The sequence below is a fragment of the Mauremys mutica genome, chromosome 3, assembly GCF_020497125.1.
Source record: "Mauremys mutica isolate MM-2020 ecotype Southern chromosome 3, ASM2049712v1, whole genome shotgun sequence".
NCBI lineage: Eukaryota > Metazoa > Chordata > Testudines > Geoemydidae > Mauremys > Mauremys mutica.
In genome coordinates, this window is record NC_059074.1 from 164080898 (window position 1) to 164101246 (window position 20349).

At 40.9% G+C, this 20349-nt stretch overlaps 1 protein-coding gene across 1 annotated transcript in view; it reads left to right on the forward strand.

Annotated features, from left to right (window-relative positions):
* The window catches only part of USH2A (usherin), a 624012-nt gene that overhangs the window by 440939 nt on the left and 162724 nt on the right, over positions 1-20349 (forward strand). The window contains exons 42-45 of the mRNA XM_045011456.1: positions 371-999; positions 13250-13584; positions 16121-16243; positions 20052-20215. Of these exons, the coding sequence (XP_044867391.1) occupies positions 371-999; positions 13250-13584; positions 16121-16243; positions 20052-20215 (1251 nt within the window). The remainder of the gene's footprint in view (positions 1-370; positions 1000-13249; positions 13585-16120; positions 16244-20051; positions 20216-20349) is intronic.

Sequence of the window (20349 nt, forward strand, 5' to 3'; positions counted from 1 at the left end):
TGTAATTAGTAGCTAGTGCTCTAGAAAAATATCAGCAAAAGCTAGAACTGTGGTTCTAAACTGTTACATAGCCTTACATTTTCTCTCTAGGATAACAGTATTCAATATAATATCATTGAGAGATCGTTTTTGTTGTTTTTAATAAGCAACCTGTCATTGAAATGGGATCCATATACATTTAGCAGAGTCCTTTAAATAGTTGGGCCTACATTCTTAAGGGGAATAGAATATTCAATTAATCTGAACCTCTTTTGTCCTTTGAGCCTTGTAGTTTCCCTTAAGTAGTTAATAATTGCTAGGTCTTCCTTTCATTTAAAAAAAAAACAGACCCAAAATTGTGTTTATCTCCCCCTTTTTTTTTAAATTACAGAACCTGGTCCTATAGACCCACCACTACTTTTGAATGTTAAATCTAGGGAAATAGTGATCATCTGGCAGCATCCATCAAAGCCAAATGGCAACATCATTCATTACAACATTTACCAAAATGGCCAACTGCATGCTACAGTGCCAGGAACCCAGTCTAATTGCACCATACATCATTTGCGTCCTTATACTGTCTATCAGTTTCAAGTAGAAGGCTGCACCTCTAAAGGATGCTCCCTTTCACCCAAGGCCGCAGCTATACAGACTCTCCCAGATGCACCTGAAGATATCCCTGCTCCAGAGCTGTACTCAGACACTCCAACATCTGTGCTTATATCATGGCAACCCCCTGTTCACCCAAATGGCTTGGTGGAAAACTTTACAGTAGAAAGAAGGGCTAAAGGAACAGAACAAGTGTCCACTCTCATGACTCTACCTCGTCATCATGCCAGGAGCTATGTTGACCAGAGTGCTGCTCTTAGCCCTTGGAAGACGTTTGAGTACAGAATACTGGTGAGCACCCTTAATGGAGGCACTAACAGCAGCGCTTGGTCAGAAGTTACCACCAGACCATCGAGACCTGCTGGTGTTCAGCCACCTGAGGTGGAGGTGTTGGGACCAGATTTGGTTAAGGTAGGTTTAATTCGTTTTGTCTCACAATTTTTACATATTTTTTCCTGTAAGAATGTGTATTTGACAGAGACAGCTACTGGCTGAATTAACAAATTTTATTGCTGCTGGGGGTAGATAAATATTAGCATCTGGCCTTTGGGTTAAAACTGTCTTTGATTTGGCTTCAGTTTTCTTCAAAGTCTGCATCCCCATATTATGTTGACACTTTCATTTTTCTCATACACCTGAAATATTTGGAATATCACAATGGGATATTTAGTTTTCATCCCCTAGTCAGACTAAAATAGATCAGAAAATGAATTACAAAAAACCCACAAAACTCTGAAGACTTCATTAAAATACTAATAAAGTTACAAGTTATAAATATTTAAACTTTTTATAACAAATTATCAAAGGTCCTTTTTCTAAGGAAAAGGAAGTAAAAGGCTAAGGAAGTAAAAATAACAGCATGAGTCCTCTGACTTAGGAAAGAGTAGCCTTACAGGACTAGCTAGGAAGTTTTCAATTATTCACATTGTTCAGTTGGGAATGAGCTCTAGAGGACAGGATAACTACCATTGTTTTGGCTTGCATACAAACTTCATTCAAGGGAAATTAGTGTAACCAAACAAGAGGGATTTTTGTAGCTTAGAAGCCTCTTTGTGTAAATACACACATGCTTCCATGGATTCAGTCTTGTACTAATGCCAAAAGTATTGGTACAGTAGCTTGCTCACTAGAGCACAAAACAAAGGACATTTGCATAAGACTGAAGTTCATCTGTTAGAATTATTATTTTTGTTTAAAATGTATTTTGTTTCAAAAGGTAAAAATAAAGTGGAGTTTGAGGATATGAATTAAAGTGCTAATTTTTTCATTCTTCATCCACAATATGAAACTTTGATATAAGTTACCCTCTTTTAAACAATGAAACATGAGCTCTCTAAATTTTATTTGAATGTCTATGGAATTACATGTTACCATTCACATTAATATCAAATAAGTTCAGCATCTGAATACAGTGGTTATCATAAGAATTAATAACGATTCACCGCTAGTAATTATAACGTATTGCCAGACTGTCTGTTGGGAATTTGAGCTACATACCTTCAGGTGACTTCAGAGACAACTATGTACTTTTTTTAGGCACATCTTAATGACCAACACAATTCATAACAAACCATCCTTTCATGGATTTGCCAGGAACAGGAACAGTAACATGGAATAAAATCTACAGTACAGGCAATGGTCCTAGTTCAGCAAGTTATTTAAACACTTGCCTAATGAGCAGTCACACTGACTTTAGTTTTTATAACAGTAAAATAAGTCACTGCTTGCCTTCAATGCTGTATCCAAGGTCATAAAGTTTTACTCCTTTTACATATGGAATTTCTTTTCCATTAGGTCTTAATATACTCAATCCTAATTTTAAAAAAACTTATCAAATTATTCTTGATCCTGTACTTGATTTTTCCTTGGGATCTAAGGCCTGGTCCACACTGGGGGGCAGTGTCGAGGTAAGATACGCAACTTCAGCTACGGGAATACCGTAGCTGAAGTCGAAGTATCTTATCCCGACTTACCTCCCATCCTCACCGCTCGGGATCAACATCCGCGGCTCCCCCATCGACTCCGCTACCACCACTCGCTCCGGTGGAGTTCCGGAGTTGACGGGAGCGTGTTCGGGGATCAATCGCTACCTGCCGATTCGGCGGGTAGTCTGGACGTACCCTAGGATACACATTCGTTAGTAATTAGATCTTCCTCTGTTTCAAATCCAAAATATCAGGGATCCACCATTCCTAAAAAACAGGTTTTTGTTGTTGTTTTTTTTGTTTTGTTTTTGGCCTTCTTATTATTTATTGTGAATGTTGAAATGTCATGTAGTTTTAACCTAAAGATGAACTGGTTAGACAGAGAAGTCAGATAACTGGAAGACCCCAGTTAGATCAATTCTCTCTTTTGAGACCAAGTTTGATAGCACAATCCTGCATTTCATTCCGTAATAATTCAGTTTCAGTATAAGAATACTTTATCAGATTTTGCTGTCTGATCAGACAGTTCAGTTGGGTATTTTTACCTTCTTGTTTCCCTAGTCTCTCATTAACTTTCTCAGCCTTTTAAGGTCTATGTTCTACAGCCTTCTGTATGAGCTGGACATATTTTGTGCCAGTTGCTGCTATAACAGTCTCAGGCTTTTTTTTTTCTCCTTGTGGGTCTATTGAATCGTCCATTTCAGTGAGAAGTGCTGGGGTGGGGTTTGTTTACTATTAGATCCCAGTTGTGCTGTTTCCTGTCCCTGACTTTAAAACATTATCTCAAATGTAGCAGGTCTAACTATGAAAAATAATTAATAAAAGGTAAAATTTCATTGAAAAAGATTAAACTTCTTTGTGTATATCTTTTCAAATACACCCATGTGTGTGAAATATCTCTCTTACTCCATCAGAGTAATGTGACTATTTCACTGTACTAGTACTGTGGTGAATTCCTCTGAACCTGGTTGTCTTTTGTATTAAATTCTGTTGAAGTGGAATAGTTAAGATAAAACAACAAAAGTTTTCCACATACAACAGGACAGAGTAATTCAAAATCTGCTAATTCATACTGGGTATATTTCTTAGCTGAAACATTACCTTACTTCTGTCCTCTAAGAGTACAGTCAAAACTCTTAAGGACAGAAAGGGTTTATCACAGTATCGCCAAAAGAAATGAAGCAAAATTGTATAATTAGATACTTGAAAAGCATACCACAGTAAATAATTCAAGAGAGATTGGACACAGCTAATGTTGCTTACATAAAGAACAGTAGATTCATTACTAGCCAGCTGTCTAATTTAAGGCCAAATCCTGCACCAACTGAAATAAAAGACTACATTTAATAGCTACTCATTTCTGCTAGCATTTAGCATTTTAACACATTTCTGTAATTGGTTAGAGGTGGACTGAATCTATACAGTTTATAAGCCTACAGTTGTCAAAGTCAGACATCCAACGTTACCATGGGATTGCTGTCTGATATCCCCTAGGACTTCTTGCTCTTTGCTCAGTACTAGTACAGTGAAATAGTCACATTACTCTGATGGAGTAAGAGAGATATTTCACACACATGGGTGTATTTGAAAAGATATACACAAAGAAGTTTAATCTTTTTCAATGAAATTTTACCTTTTATTAATTATTTTTCATAGTTAGACCTGCTACATTTGAGATAATGTTTTGAAGTCAGGGACAGGAAACAGCACAAGCAAATTGCCTGAATGTGGGTGGGGAGGAGGAGGCAGAGATGTAGTTCTGCCCTTTCCCACCCCAGTGGAGCCAGCACGCCAGAAGCAGCTCTGCCTGTTAAATTCTATAGAACTTTCATGTAAGAGTGGTGAGGTTCTGAAGCCGCTCCATGGCCATTACTGTAGCACTGAGGCAACATCATTTCTATGTGGAGGGAGAAGAAGGAGAAAAAACATAGGAGTAGCTGATCCTCTAGCTTCCCCTTTCTGCACCTGCACTTTGGCATGAAGTTGACCCCTTACATATCCTCACACCACTTTCACTGCCAGGTGCACAGGCATGGAGGCTGCTTCAGGGCTTGTCCCTCAAAGATTGAAATTTATTCTGAAAAGAGGTAGGATAAATCTGGCTCAGATTTTTAAATTGTTTAAATTCCTGTTAGTCTCAGTGAGGTGGCTCTGTAAACTGAGTCACAAAACCTTCATGAATACAGCACCTGCTTAGTGCTCAAAACATGCTTGTGCTGCACAAGACTCTTGTCATATTAAATATCTACAGTGGCAACTCTTACGTGAAGAGTGGAAAATAAGCAATCTCTTCAGGAGTGAACCAGCCTGAGACTTTAATTACCTCTTGCCCTAGAGAGAGCTGTCCTTCCAGGATAGAGCTGAAGGGATTGTGGAAGGGCGCTGTGGGAAAGGTTATATTGAGAGGCTCTTTCACCAAGCCAGGGATGTGAATCAATAGAGGCTTTCACTTGTCAGTGCAACCAATCCCTAAACCATGAGCGCAAATATTTACTTAAACTGGGAAAAAAAGAGAATTTATTATGAAGAGAAACATATTTCCATTCCTTTATTTAGTCATAAAATCAATATAAATGATTTTGTGATGTGAAGAATTCAAAGCGCTGTAGCAAGAGTACTCACTGGAGTATACAGCTTATTTTCTTCGACATAAGCCTTCACTCTACAAGGAGAAAAAATGTCAGCATAGCGTCCGCTGTCTCGGTATAAATGCTTCTGATGCTGTATGTAGGGTGACCAGATGTCCTGATTTTATAGGGACAGTCCCTATTTTTGGGTCTTTTTCTTATATAGGCTCCTATTACCCCCTACTCCCTGTCCCGATTTTTCACATTTGCTATCTGGTCACTGTAGCTGTATGTGGTCCTTTTTATAGTAATTTTAATCAGAATGGCCTGGTGTCTCCCAATACCATTCAGCTTGCTTTCATTTCTGCAGAAAAAAGTGTAACGTTGCTGATAATTTTTAAACCACCCATTTCTGTGACACCTGCATGATATTCTTTAATATTTGCTGAATTGATAATGTTCATAGCAGCAGAGTAGACTGAGCAATAAACTGCTTTTGTGGCTGATTAAATGCCAAAGTGATGAGGAGATATGCAGCAACTGCAAAAGTCGTTTATTTAGTGTATTCCAATGCCGTGAACATTATTCCTGTTACACAAGATTTGCTATACCCTGATTTACAGAAGTAGAAAAGAAATTGGTTATTTTCTTGTGATGGTTGCAAGTGCTGCATGCCTCATTCTCACACTTCACGCTGGTATGACATTGGAGAGTGTATTTAGGTTGATCAATTTGAGAAGAGGCTAGTTTATATAGTGAATAATTGTTTAAGTGAGTACTCAGTGTAGATAAAGAATTAAGAGACTAGACACACTGAACTAGATTCACCATTTTTGTTAAATGATGCTTTCTTGCACTAGACTTCACCCATCTAACTTGCAGTAGGCAGGTGCTGTTTCTACTGCTGCCCTAACTTGGGGTTTACAACTGGGGAGGACAGCTTTAATCCCCACCAGAAGATTCATAGGTGACCTGCAAGTAGCAGCCTCTGTGACAATGTACTGGATAAGTAGATGCCTGGGTACCCTGAATGTACTCCCTCCTGTACCAATGCCACTTGCAGGTCTGCTGACAGAGAAGTTGCAACCATTTTCCACTGCTGTAGCCGCAATCTTGGAGAGCTTTCTGGCTCAATCTAAAAGGTGGCCTGGATCCTGTACTTTGCTTGGGCAATAATGTCAAAGAGTAGGAATAATGCTACATTTTTCTGGGCTGAGATAGGGTGAAATTCTTGTCTTACAGCACAGTTGACGATATGGCCTTGAAATATTTTGTCATCAGGATGGCCCTTCAAGATAAAATCCACAATATACATTTCCTTACATTCAAATTAGATCTCAGATGCCAAATGCAGAATGAGGAGAACAATAAACTATTCTGATGTCATCTATCATCTTTTTTTCTGTATTCTGTGTATAGTAACTGCTAAAAATACATTTCCTCCTTTGATCGTGATGGCCCTCTAGCATCTGACAGTGGTTCATTTTGCCCCCTTGCAGAGCTTACCCCAAGTATTTCCCTGTAGCTGTTCTGAAGGAAGGAAGGGTGTAATCTTTCTTAATTCATCTTATAGTCCTTGTTCATTATTTTCCTCAGAGTTCTGTCTCCTCTGTCTCAGCCCCATTGCCACCCTTTTCCGCACACTGGAAGGAGCTGCAACTAAGAAGGCTGGTGCCCTCCAGTTGAGACTGAATAGTGAGCGCACTGGGCGTGCCATCGAGGAAGCAATCTCCATCTTTTCCTTGCAGCAGGATGATCCTTTTTTACTACATAGTGTAACATGTTTTTTAAGTGGTCACTTTCTCAAGGCTGACTACTTTAATTGCATGCATACAATTAAACAAAAAGAGAAACTATCATCATAATTGTTACCCCAACTCCACTCTTCGCTTGGACATGTGAAGCAGGAAATTTAGTGGTCAGGACTCTTAACCTACCGTTATTCTGCAAACAGGCTATTAGTAAAAGACCTGGAAATGAGGATCTCAAATCAAATGGTTGCTATTCAGAAGTACAGTTAGACCAATTATAGAGTTGGTCCAGTTACAGCTGGCGAAGATAAGTGAAAGAAAAGATATTTTCCATATCTGCATATCATGGAGTTACAGTTGCATTATGGGACATTACGTGCCCGCTCAGCCTGATGCCTGGCTCTGAGATCCCCACCGTCCCTTGCTGGAGTCACTGCTGTAAAGGGCTAAGAGAGGTCCATTGAAAGGGATTACAGGAAGAAAGTTGGCTCCTGTGGCTAGCCATGGAGCAATGGAAAAGAGACCTTAGGGGTCTTCTGGGTCCCTGCAACCTGCTTTGGGATAACTTTGTTAGTGCTACTTTGTGAGTTTTGTGTTTTGAAGAATAAAACTGTGCTCTAAAGAAAGGGTGTGAATGCTTTGGGGCATGGTGTTCATCCTTGCTAGGCAGAGGAGACGGGCCAGATTCTCACAGGAGTAAGATCAGAATAATGCAGTTATTTCAAAATATTAAAGTTATATAGCACCAATATATTCCACTGCAGTGATTCTCCAGTGTTTTACTTCTCAGATCCCTTTGTGCTAGATAAAACCTCTCATGGCCTCACCTCCCATCCCTCTTAAGGCCTGTCTACCACTGCTTCATTCTCAAATTGCTTCATCCTGCAGACTGCTGCAAAGGTCTCTACAGAGCACCACTGGGCTAAGGAGAGTACTAATCACCTGGTATCTACCCTTGTGTATTACTGGGTTAAAAGGAGATGCAACCAGAAGACCTACAGACTTCATCTTCGGAAAAAAACAAAAAACCTATGGCTCTTTTCCAGTTTTACACAGGTGTGCCCTGTGCTTTGGGGAAACTGTTAAAGAGCAATCAATCCTTGTGTGAAGATTGCCTTGTAATGTTGCTAAGGTCAGTGAGACCTTGGTTTATTTGCCATATAAGTGCTGCTTGAGCAAGTTGAGCTACTGAAACACCCCTAGGAGCAGCCTTAACCTGCACACCTGAGATTTTTCTGCATTTCAGGGTTGTGATTTCCTGCACAGCTTGCTGATTTGGGGCATGCCATGCAGTGGAGTGACTTGGAGAAAACTAATCAGAACCTCATCAGCATATCCCTGTGCATTGAACAATATCAATGAAAAAAGTTTCAGGTTCTGCAATAGTTACATAGACTCATACAGAAATGTTATTTCCATTTACCCAGTATTCAGTGCAAGTGCTTCTCAAACCAATTCTACTAGCAACTGATGGTTGCAGGCTTGATCCTGCTGCCCTCTTGTATTTGTAACTCTGATTGACGTGGATGGGAATTGCGCGTGCATGAGAATTGCAGGAAATACATAAAAATGTGACAATTAAATGGTTTGGGTTTTTTTTAAAAGAAGTACGGCTGTATCTCTGCACATATAGAAATATAATGGATTTTATTGGAGTAGGTTTATGGACTGGCTGATTAGCCCTTCTGAACTAAATACATCTTGTCCATCACAGCAATCCATTTCTCTCCTTTAATCATATTATTGGAAGTGGAATAGTAGAGCTGGATCACTGAACCCAAGCAATAGAATAATTTCAAACAAATAAGAACTTCAGAGTGTTGTTCTGTCTTTGCAACTCTTGCTAATTACCAGAGAGAGATGCAGGTTACTGAATGTCCTGTATGCTCACTCTTGGCCTCTACCAGGAATCAGGATCTATTCCAACTCCTGACACAATCCCAGCTTAGTTTTCTTATAAGTCAGGCAACAATCTACAGTGATATTTGTTTTGGGGAGGTAACATAATCCAGTGACTAGAACACAGGAGCAGAAGTTGGGTGAGCTGGGTTCTATTTGCCTATGTCTTACTATGTGATATTGGGTAAAACGCTCAATCTCTTTTTGATTTGGTTGATTCATCTATAAAATAAGGATAATAACTTACCTTTCTAATTTACTTTGGGGCTTACAGTGTAAAGCTCTCTATAGTGTATCTGTTATGGTCATGCTCATCAATGAGAGTGAGACTAGTGTAAAACAAAAAATGTGGTTGAGTACTTCTTTTGAAAGTCTTTTCAGAATTAAATTGACATGTTCAGACTGCTGTCAAAAAGAAAAGCTTTCTGAGGTTATGTTTAATGGGGAGAAAGTGGCTAATTTCAGTCTCTTTAAATTTTGTGGTGGAGAAAATAAGGTGCTTTGATCTTTAAATGACAGCTTCCAGTGTCATTACATTGAATCAGTTAATCTCTCCCAGTAGTTACCTTGTTCTGGCTACCTCATCTACACCTTCTTTCATGGCCTCAATGTTGAGCTTCAGATCAATGAACAAACTGCTACTGTTTCCAACAGAGACTGTCTCGTGAGCCCTTCTGGTTTCATGCGCTGCCCAGTTCTGACCTCAAATCTGGCTAATTCAGGATAAAGAGGAGCGAAGGTCCAGTTGTGTCACAATGAATTTAAACCAGGCTGGCTCTGCCATCTTTATTTACATTGCATAGGCCAGTCAGTCACTTAACCTTGTCCTTGACTTGTCATTGAAGTGTATAGGCTACCACTTTTTATGACAGAAAAGTTTGCCTGAAGTGGCATTGGATTGTATATCCTGTTCCATCCTTCTTTCCAGGTGACATCTGAAGTTCAACACAGGTCAGCTCCCCGAAACATATAAGCATCATCTCAAGTTTAAATCACCCTTTGCTATTCCATCTTGATTTTAGATAGACCGACTACCCTAGCAATAAATAAAACACTGAGTCCACAAAGTTCAGAGGGAACCATGCCAAGTGAAACCTGGACTCTACTTTGTTTTTCATGCTGCTACTAACATCATTGTGCCTGGTTTGCAATGTTTCATTCTCTATGCAATTTGCATTACAAGATAAAATACCTACTATAATTTAGGCAGGGGCAGAATCTCATTCATGTATTGTACAGCCCCCAGCACAGCGTCAGTGCACAACACATAATACAGAATAATATCCGAGAGTCCTTTCAAATTTCAATATATAGCACATTGTCAATGTGAGAGTCAGATGTTGAAGAGTCAGAGGAGCAGCAGTGGTACTGCATGTGCTGATAACCTCCCATCCTAGATGGTGTTACATAGCACTGTACATGTTTTCTTGTGTGCTGCTAAAGAACTTAAGTATCCAAAGTTCAGCAGTGACACACTAGCAGGAGCCTTGCCTGTACCAGAGCCAGTCTCCTGGTAACCCACTGAGCACAGCTGGCCCTGATAGAAGCTATTGGATTGATTGCACCATCTGATTGGCTGAAGGAGTTAGCAGGCTGATAGTCAGGCTCAACACCAGCAGCAGACCAGTGGCTGGTCAGTGCCTGCAGCTCCCACACCAGCCTGTTCCTGCTCCAACCCCCAGCTCCTTCCTGACTTCCGACTCCCCAGCTCAGACCCTCAGCTCCATCTTTTGACTGCAACTGCAGTGAACCCTTCAGCTTAGGCTTTGGTTTCTGACTCCCAGCGCTGATCCTCTACTAGGCCTTCTGGCTGCGACTTTGGTAACCCTACAGCTTAGCTCTGGTCTCTGTCTCCCAGCTACAACCTTTGACTTTGCTCCAGGACCCGCCTCATCTGGATTCAGCTTTAACTGATAGGCCAGACTGTCCATGACTCGGTGACTGACTCATAAATCACCTCAGGAAACAAAGCAAAATCGGTACAAGTTGAACATTTTTGAGGCAACTTAGAGGGTAATCCTCAAAGTGTCCCCAAACATACCGCATACAGTACTTCTGTTAGAAGTCCTCTTCCATTAAACAGCCCAGACTAGTCAGTCCTTTGAGAGCTCACTTAAGACAGTTAAGGTTTACCTGTGCTAATGATTGAAAATAAAACACTTGAACTACGGTCTTAGTCCTTATTTAGGCAGAACTCAAAGTGAAATCCAAACTTCAGGACTGGGCCCTATATTAGTTACAAAATATAATTATGGCTGTGGAAACATGATTTTCCAAAATGGGTCAGACCAGTGCACCACTGAGTCTGGTATGCTGCCTCCTTCAGTGACAAATATGAGTTTCCTGTGGAAAGTGCCCCCCTCCTCCCCACCTCACACATTCACAATGCATCAGGTACACTGTGCTGTATTGATCATTCACAATGTAGTGGGAAGAAATGTTCCTTCCTGGATCTGGGAAATTGCAACACAAAATACACTAGCCTGGCTGTTTTCTATCTACATTTTAAAATGAAACCTGCAAGCTTTATATTACCCATGCTCCTATACTTTTTAAACACAGGGAGAAAGTACATCAGCTCCTCCAAAAAGAGATTTTTGGTCTTTTGCATAAAGGAGGGTGATAGTAATATATCTTTCTAGTAGATGAACTAGGAAAGATGCAAAATCTTCTTCTACCTTCTGCTACCTGCTAGCATTGTTTTCCTTGTGATGTTGTCTTCATTTCCTTAATCATATGTAAGGAATGACAGAAATCTGAATAGCACACTTGAAACCTAGCCAGAGTAAAACCTTTTCTTTGTTGACATGGGTAAGCTTGTTTGTGTTCTCATAAATCAAGACTGCCCTGTTTACAATTCTGTGTTTAATAATATTCCAGATTTTGTTATCAAAGATCTTCAGCTTTCTTCAAAATTCTGCTGCCAAGATCCTTGCAAGTATCAAGGCTCAAGCATTCCTCCTGTTCTTAAGATCTAACATTAGTTACTCCCTGGTGGTATTCAGGATCCTTTCAAAAACACGCTATGAATCCAGCTCCTTTGTACTCGGGGCATGTGTTAGTATGTGGAGTCACCATTTTAGAGGGACTCAGTTTTGAGACTTGAGAGAATTAGGGAGCAGGTTGCTCAATTGATCAGCACCTCCACTAAAATATTTTCGTATGACTATATTATAAAACAACATTATTGTGTTTGTTTATTTTGTAACACACACAGCTTGAGCTGGCTGTTCTCCATTCATATTTTGTAAGGCTCAGGCCTTAGCTTTGCCAAGCATGGGTGAAGGAAAGGCAACGGAGGCACTAAGCCACTTTTCTGCCTCCCCCTATTCTGGGGCTGCACTGGGTTGAATTGGCTTCTGGCACAAGCTAGAACAGTCACAGAGCTAGTCTAATTTACACCTTGAGGGTCCCCGTGTAGAAAGAGATGATAGTGCTGAGCCAGCCAGGCCAACTTCACACCACTGGGAGAATCCTAACAGGAATCTGCAGTTTCCTCTTGAGGGCAGCTTTAAGTCCACTTTGTACTGTTGCAGTGGCACAAAGAGGATTTAATCTGGACCTAGGGCCCATTGTATGTATTATCTCTATCTGGTTGACACATGTCTGTGAACTCACAGCACGATCTAGCTCCCATTGGAGTCAGCTAGTGCAACGGGAATTGGATCAGACCTGCAGAGTGGATACAGACAAGCCTATATCAAGGTACTAATTAATCAGGCAAACATAAAAATTATTCACACTGAAAGTTGAGTAAGACTGCAAGAAAAATAGGGTTTTGATTTTGTTTTGTTTAAATTTGTTGTCTTGGAAAGACCAATTTATACGTAAAGCGATAGCTGTAATATGCAAAGCTACATATACATATGGTAACAATACATATTATTGTAACTTATTACTGAAAAATAAAAACATGTTAATGGTATGGGTGGATGTTTTCTTAGCATGCCATGATAGGTAAAACGATGAGCTTTTACGGATAATAACATATAATAGCAGAATATGGTACATGTATACCACCCAGTACATTACAATACAAAAGTGAGTGTGTGTGTGTGTGTGCGTGTATACACGCACACACATAGGAATTAAGATCACATTACAGTAGTATCTGAGCATCTTGAAGTCTTCCCTATCCACAGAAATCCTATGAGGTAGGGAAGTATTATCCCCATTTGACAGATGGGAGCTGATTTAAGCTACAGAGTGATTAAAGAGTCGATTTTTAAAAGCAAAAATGGCATATAAACACCTACTGTCCCTTTGAAATTTAATGGACATTAGGTGCCTATCTGCTGTTCATGCCTTTGAAAATCTGTCCTAAGTGGCTGGCCTACAGTCGCATGTGAAGTCTGCAGCCAAACTGGGAACTGAACCCAAGTCTCTTGAGTCCCAGATTTGTGGTCCAGCCACTGGACTTTCTTTTCTCTCTAAAGAGCATCTTATTGTCACAGGTGCGCCCATTTTAATTATGTTATTGCTAGTAGGTTGCATTCTAAGAACACCTTTATTTTCTCAGGTCTCTTGGAAACCTCCTCTCATACTGAATGGAGAAATTCTTAGCTATGAGATCCGCATGCCTGACCCTCGAATTACCATCACCAGCAACATTTCATCAATGCAAAACCATGTGGTGACAAACCTGATACCTTTCACAAATTACTCAGTCACTATACTAGCTTGTTCTGGAGGCAACGGTTTCTTGGGAGGCTGCACAGAGAGTTTACCTACGCATGTGACTACCCAGCCAACAATTCCTCAGGGCGTTAGCCCCTTGTCTGTGACTCCAATAAGTGAATCATTTATTGCTGTTTCCTGGCAACTGCCCTCTAGGCCCAATGGACCACGCTTGAGGTAAGGTACAGCAATATGTAACTTAAGGGTGGGTGACACATTGCAGGACTTCTGGAAATGTGCACACCCAGGAAATGGAATTCCATGCCTCCGTTGATCCATGGGGTAAGTATACTTCAGAATTTAATTCACAACTAGGACCAGAGGCTATCCTCAGCTTACCTAGATCCATCCCAGAGAATTGCCAGCTTCGTGGCATGCTCTCCCATTTTTTTCAGACCCTGTGGAAGCCCCTCGCTGAGATTCAGGCTCCATGGTGTGGCTGCAGGGCCAGCAGAATTTTCCTATACTCTCCTGCACTCAACCAGTGGGGCAAACCATTTTGAGTCAGCATTAATTTGTACAGGTTCTACCTCTGCACTGTGGAAATCTGACTGAAACACCATAGTAAAGAGGGGAAGGCATTGTACCTGTCAGAGCACTGTCATTCAAGAGGCTAGAATGAAACAGCAGGAGGGCAGGATACAATGCAAACCCAGCTCTAACACATATAGCTCTGAACTGCCTGTGCCTCTTGGGATCCATGCAGATCTCAGGGGAGTCATAGGTTTTGTGGGCTGAAACAGCTGCCAGTTTTTGGTGGTGGTTTATGGGAACAGACCACCACTTGTGGAAGAATTAGGAGAAAACTCTGAGAGTATAAACTGTGATGGAGCAAGGCCGGATGGCTACAGGAAAGTACTGAGGAGCAGGTATGTTAGCTCCAGGCTAAGCAAATCCCTAGTACCATGGGAACCAAAATGGCAGTTGCTCCAGGCTAATCAAGGCACCTGGGGCCAATTAAGAACTTTCTAGAAGGCACCGGAGAGAGCTATATTGATTGGAGCACCTGCAGCCAATCAGGACAGGCTAATCAAGGCACCTGGTATAAAAAGGGGAGCTCACTCCAGTCTAGGGGGAAGGAGCCAGAGGAGAGAAGTGTGTGTGAGGAGCTGGGAGCAAGAGGCACAAGGAGCTGAGACTGAGAGGGTGTGCTGCTGGAGGAGTTGTTGATCCAGACTGTGGGTTCCACCAGAGGGGAAGATCACTGAGGTGAGCAAATCCGCCAAGAAGCGCAGGACCCACCAAGGTAGAAGAGGGACTTTGTCACAAAACTCAGGGAGCCCCTCAGTACCCTATGCAAGTTAGTCCAACACAGGGGAAGATGGGGCTATTTATAATTTGGTGAGATGAAATGTTCTTCAAAATTGAAGATTACTTTATTTTGTGTTTGATTCCTGGTGGTGTATATGATAAATAGATTGTGGATGAGTGGAGGAGAAAAGAAGCAGCAAGATTCCTGGGAGCTTCAGGGCAGGGGCAAAACAGCAGTGGGTTGATCAGAGGAAGGCAGGCAGGACTGTTCCTTGGAAGATGGGGAAGAACGCCCTTCAGTATGATCTTGTCCTGGGAGCCGGACGGGAGTATATGCAGGGTTGGATACTGACTTGAATCTGTGCTTTGCCATTTATAAAATAAATGAAATTGACATCCTTCATTCATGTGGTATAGGGCATCAAACAAACTTGTCCATGCATTGAGGCATTCGATATTTTACATTACACTACCACACTTTTACAGGCATGTATTATTACACCGCAGCATCATCCACAGCTTCCTTCCTGTTTTTCTTAATGCTGAATCCTATTGCATCAAGATATTTGAAACCTTTGAAAAGCAATGTACATTTCTCTGAAGTCAACAACATGACCATTTTACCATTGATGACTGAAGTAATTCAACATGAGCTACAGCTGCAAACTTCATTTCCTTCATGGTGTGCCATGCTGCTCTCAGCCAGAAACACCACTAAAGCAGCTGCTCTGTACGGCATGATGGAGAAAGAAATCTGCAGCAGCAGCAGCTGCCAGGGAGTGTGATTTACACTGTATCACCATCCAATGTTCAAAAAGATGTTGATATTTCTTATGATTTGTCTTTGAATTATATTGAACAGAATTTGCCAGGACTTTATTTAATAAAATTGTTATATTTTGTCTTTGGATTCCCAAACTTTGATAATCCTTGATGCAAAAGTTGTTCTTTGGGTATGAAGTCATCAGAACATTTTGGTGAAATTACAACTTAATTAAGTTTTATTACTTAATTACTCAGGTTAAACTCTGAGATACTATAGTGATGGGTGCTTTTGAAATGTGTGATATACTGTACCTCATTCAGTCAGAAAAGACCAGGCTTGGGTAACCTAAAATGAATCTTAAATGTCTTCTCACAAACTGCAAACTCTGCAACAAGCCCTAGCTAGATGCAGAGAAGGCATTTGACTCAATAAAATGGTCAGACCATTAAAAACTCTGATTCTTTCTTTCAAATGAAAGCAGTATGAAACACTTCATTATCCATTTTCAAAGTATATTAAGTAATTGAATTTTTTAAACCTGGAAATATTAAAAAGTTTATCTGAGAAACTTTACAGCTGTAAAACAAAATAATGTGTAGCTTTGAAAAAAACAACAAACAATCCCCCTTCCCCCCGATTTTTGTGTAATAACATTAGTTGAGATAATCCCGGTGTTCTGCTTGTCTTTTGTGTTAGATATGAGCTCCTGAGACGTAAAATCCGGCAACCACTTGCATCAAATCCCCCTGAAGATTTAAATCTGTGGCACAATATTTACTCAGGAACTCAGTGGTTTTATGAAGATAAGGGTCTTAGCAGGTGAGATTACAAAAACTATAAAAAACAAATGCTGGCATTTTGTGTAGTGCATGTTCAATAGTTCAAAGTGTTCCTTGTGTCTTTATGTTGTGAACATATTAATTGTATAATGAAACATTTTCTGTCATCTTGGCATTAACCATTCTGTCATGCATGGGTTTATTTTTATTTTGTCGTTCTTGAATCTTGCACATAGTATCTTGCTGTAAAAATTCAAGTGAAATTGACGATATGAAGTGAATTTTGAGCTTTGATCTGTTCATACAGTCAAAACCATTTACATTCACTGTAAATTACGCTGTTGGCACATCACGCGCAAGCTGAGTGAATGGTTGAGAAGTTCTAATTTGGATGGATTAAAGCTTGGTGTCAGAGCATTATTTTTCAATCAGTTTTTTAAATTGCCAACATTGTTTATTGTCTCAATATTTCCAAACTGAGCAACAGATATTTAAAGCATTCCTAGCTCTAACTTAATTACAGCTTTGTGGTGACTACCTCAGTAGTCTATACTTATGTCACGGAGCCGTGTGAGCTGGTCTATCCCCCAACCTGTAACCAGTCCCTTAGGAGTGACCCTTTTAGTATGCCAGCCCCCGACGGTCTACACAGTTCTGCTGGGACAGACCCGCAGTCTCTACAACTCTGAAACTGTCTTTAGGTGGCAGAGATACTTGTTTCTCCCCATGGCTCCTTTCAGGATATCCAGCCAAGCCAGAGCCAGAGGTTTTGTGTTGTACTCTTCCAGTGTGGAATGCCATTAGTAAATATTTGCAGCAACACAAGGCAGCTTTTCCCCAAACAAGATAATTTATTAATCACCTGGGGTACAGATTAGCCTAGAGAAGCAAAGATTAAGACAGAGACATCCTGCCAAGCTGATGTAAAATCCATCTTGACTCTCTCTCTGGGTAGGTCTACACATGCGGTGGTGTGTAGGGTACAGATACCATATAACTGCGTTGCTCAGGAGTGTTGATTTTCCACACTCCTGAGCAGAGTAGTTCTATCAACATAAGTGACTAGTGTAAAATCTTTGTCTTAACTCCAGCTCACAGCCACATGGCACCTTTTCCCTTTGTTCTCCAGCTCAAGGCTTTTGCTCTGCTTCCCTGCATAGAGGTGAGGGCGAAATCTCCTTCCTCTTGGATGTTAGTTACTGAGTTTGAACATCCCGTTGTCTCTGTGGGATCCTCCAATCACACATGTAGACTTCATTCCGTTTGTTAATGACTCTGGTCTCCTATGTGAAACAAACACTCGTCCCTTCCCATTACACTCAGTGGATAGCAATGTAAAACCAAGAGGGGAAACTGAGGCATTCATAGGAATCATAAAAATATTACCAAAATTCCCACATTTGTCTCAGCTTCAACGGAAAGTGTTGTCATGATAACAGTAGGGAAAGGGAAAAATTAGACCTGAGTTCTGCTTCTCCTTATGCAACAGACTTACTGAATACAGTTTTGACAAGTAACTTAATCTTGTGCCTCAGTTTTCCCGTCTCTAAAGTGGAGATAATATTACCTGCCTTTGAACAGCATTTTGAGAACCCTCAGTGAAAGGTGCTACAGAGATCCAAGGTACTGTTGTTGTTGCTCCCTATGAGTGAAATCCTGACCAGGATTTCGCTGTGTGTGTGTGTGTGTGTGTGTGAGAGAGAGAGAGAGCGAGAGAGCGAGAACATACATGTATGGTGTCTGCGTATGCATTAATGAGGATTGTATATGGCCAAATTCTACCCCTCAGATACACGTACATGGCTCCCATCTACTTTAATGAGAGTTGTGTGAGTAACCCACAAGCAGAATTTGTCCCAGCAGAATTCAGTCTCTGTTCTCAGTCACACTGGTACATGTCTCTGGAGGAAGGGATATGCAGCCTGGGGCTGTAATAACTTTTTGCAGATTTTTTGCAACACTGGAGGGTAATGCTAGGCATCTGCCCTTCTTCACCATGGCCAGATTCCATCCTCTCTCTACACATGCAGCCTGCACAACGTAGAGACTGGAGGGGATGGGGGTGAAGGGAAAGTGTGACAGTCTTACGGGAGCATCTAAGCCCCATTCTGTACAAAGGGAAATACTTGCATAGATGCCTATGCTGCAAGACCGAGCCATGTTTTAAACATCTGAAGACTGTTGCATTTAATAGGTTCCCTCATTTATAGTGTATAGCACCAAAGAAGCCAACATTATGACCCTGATTCTTCAAAGATAGTGGGGCTCTGCCTGCATCACTCTTTATGTACAAGAGCACTGTAACTTCCAAGGAAGTAGTATAGAACATGTGGCAATGAGAGGCAACTAGTGGGAGGGACACAAAGGAGTACCAGCGAAAGGGTGCGTGATTTCCCCCCCCCCCCATGACTCCTTCCTGCCCCACTCCTCACATGACTCCTCCCTACCCCGCTCCCCACATGACCCCCCCACAGCGTGGCCGGAGGCTGCCTGGGAGAGTGCAGCCGCTGCATGCTGCACCAGGCATCATGGCCGGAAGAAGAGAAGCTCTGGTCCCACCTCTTCCCTTCCAGCTCTGGCCCTGCCCCTTCATCTCCCTGGCTGCTGGCCTTGTCCCCTGCTCTGGCATTTTGGGGAGGGTCATGGGGCCCTTCGGGCCCCTCCCCCCCACAGGTCGCCGTTGCAAATGACTGAAATATTGGAGAGAGTAATTAGAATGCATTGATTGTAGCAGATGTTGCACCAGGTTTTCAAAAGTGCTCACCACCACAACTAGGGTCAGATTTTCAAAAGGTCTCGGCACCCACTAGCACCCTTGCTTTTCAATAGGAGCTGCTGAGGACTCAGCTCTTTTGGCTATTTATTTAGGTGCCTAAATGAGAGTTGATGAGTGCCAAGGTGTTTTCAAAATCTGGCCTGGTATCTGTATTAAATAACATGACACAGTAGAGAAAGAGAGCACAGGAAATTCATATTTTTCCAATGCCGCCTCCACATATTGTATATTTGCTGTATGTTCCACTGTCATGTTAACAGAAGTATATTTCATAGTGATGTTACTAAAATCAAGGGTTGGATTAGAGTATCCTATCTTTTTCTGATTATACAGATTTTAATTTTTTTCTTGTTTTTATAATACAAATAACAGATTACAAAATCCTACATGTGTATATATATTGATATACCTTTTGAACAGCAGAAGAAACTATGGTGTGATAGTTATTTCCTCTATTAAATATACATTTGGCTTCTGACAATACATCATGCATATGCTGAATTTGTCAGAGTACAGGTCTGGAGGAAATTGTGAACTGGGTTTGCAATCTTAGTCGCTAGCCCCTGGCCCAGATCTTCAAAGGTATTTAGGTGCCTAACTCCCATTGATTTCTTTGTTACATTTTGAGAGGGTTATTGCAGGAGGACAGCGGGTGTATGAAGAATAGCTATCACAAGCGAGATTCTGGAATTTGACATTGAATTTCCAAAAAGGGGGTGGGGGGAAGCCTCATTGGATTAAATTTGGATCCAAACTTTGGCAATTTGCCATTGCTGTAATTACATCCTGAATTAAGTGATAATGTCACACCACCCCAGAAATAATAAATATAAGGAAATGAAATATAGTATTTTGTATTTGTTAGCATGTTAGTGTTAGCCAAGTATTTCTACCAAACACACAACTATTCTATTATAGATTTTGTATATGCTGAAATAATGCAACAAGGTAGCTTTTGAGAAAAAGCAAGCTTTGTTTGACACAGCTGGAAGGACAATGCTAAATGTTTTGTATGTCTGTGATAAAATACATATTTGCTTCTTTTGTAATTATTATTTTAAAAATGTCTTAGGTACACAACATACGAGTATAAACTCATAGTACACAACGAGGTAGGATATACATCAAGTGAGGAAGTGATTGCTACTACGTTAGCAGGATTTCCAGAAAAGGGGAGTAGCCTCACTGTGCGAACTCTTAATCATACGGCTATAGAAGTGGAATGGACAAAACCACGTAAGTGTACTTAGTATTTATTACGTTAATTAAATATTAACCTGTCATCAGTTATGGTGATCTGCATTGCACTGTCAGGAAACAAAATCCTTATCTTGATTAACTATTGCACTCACTGTCTCTGAAAGGGCCCT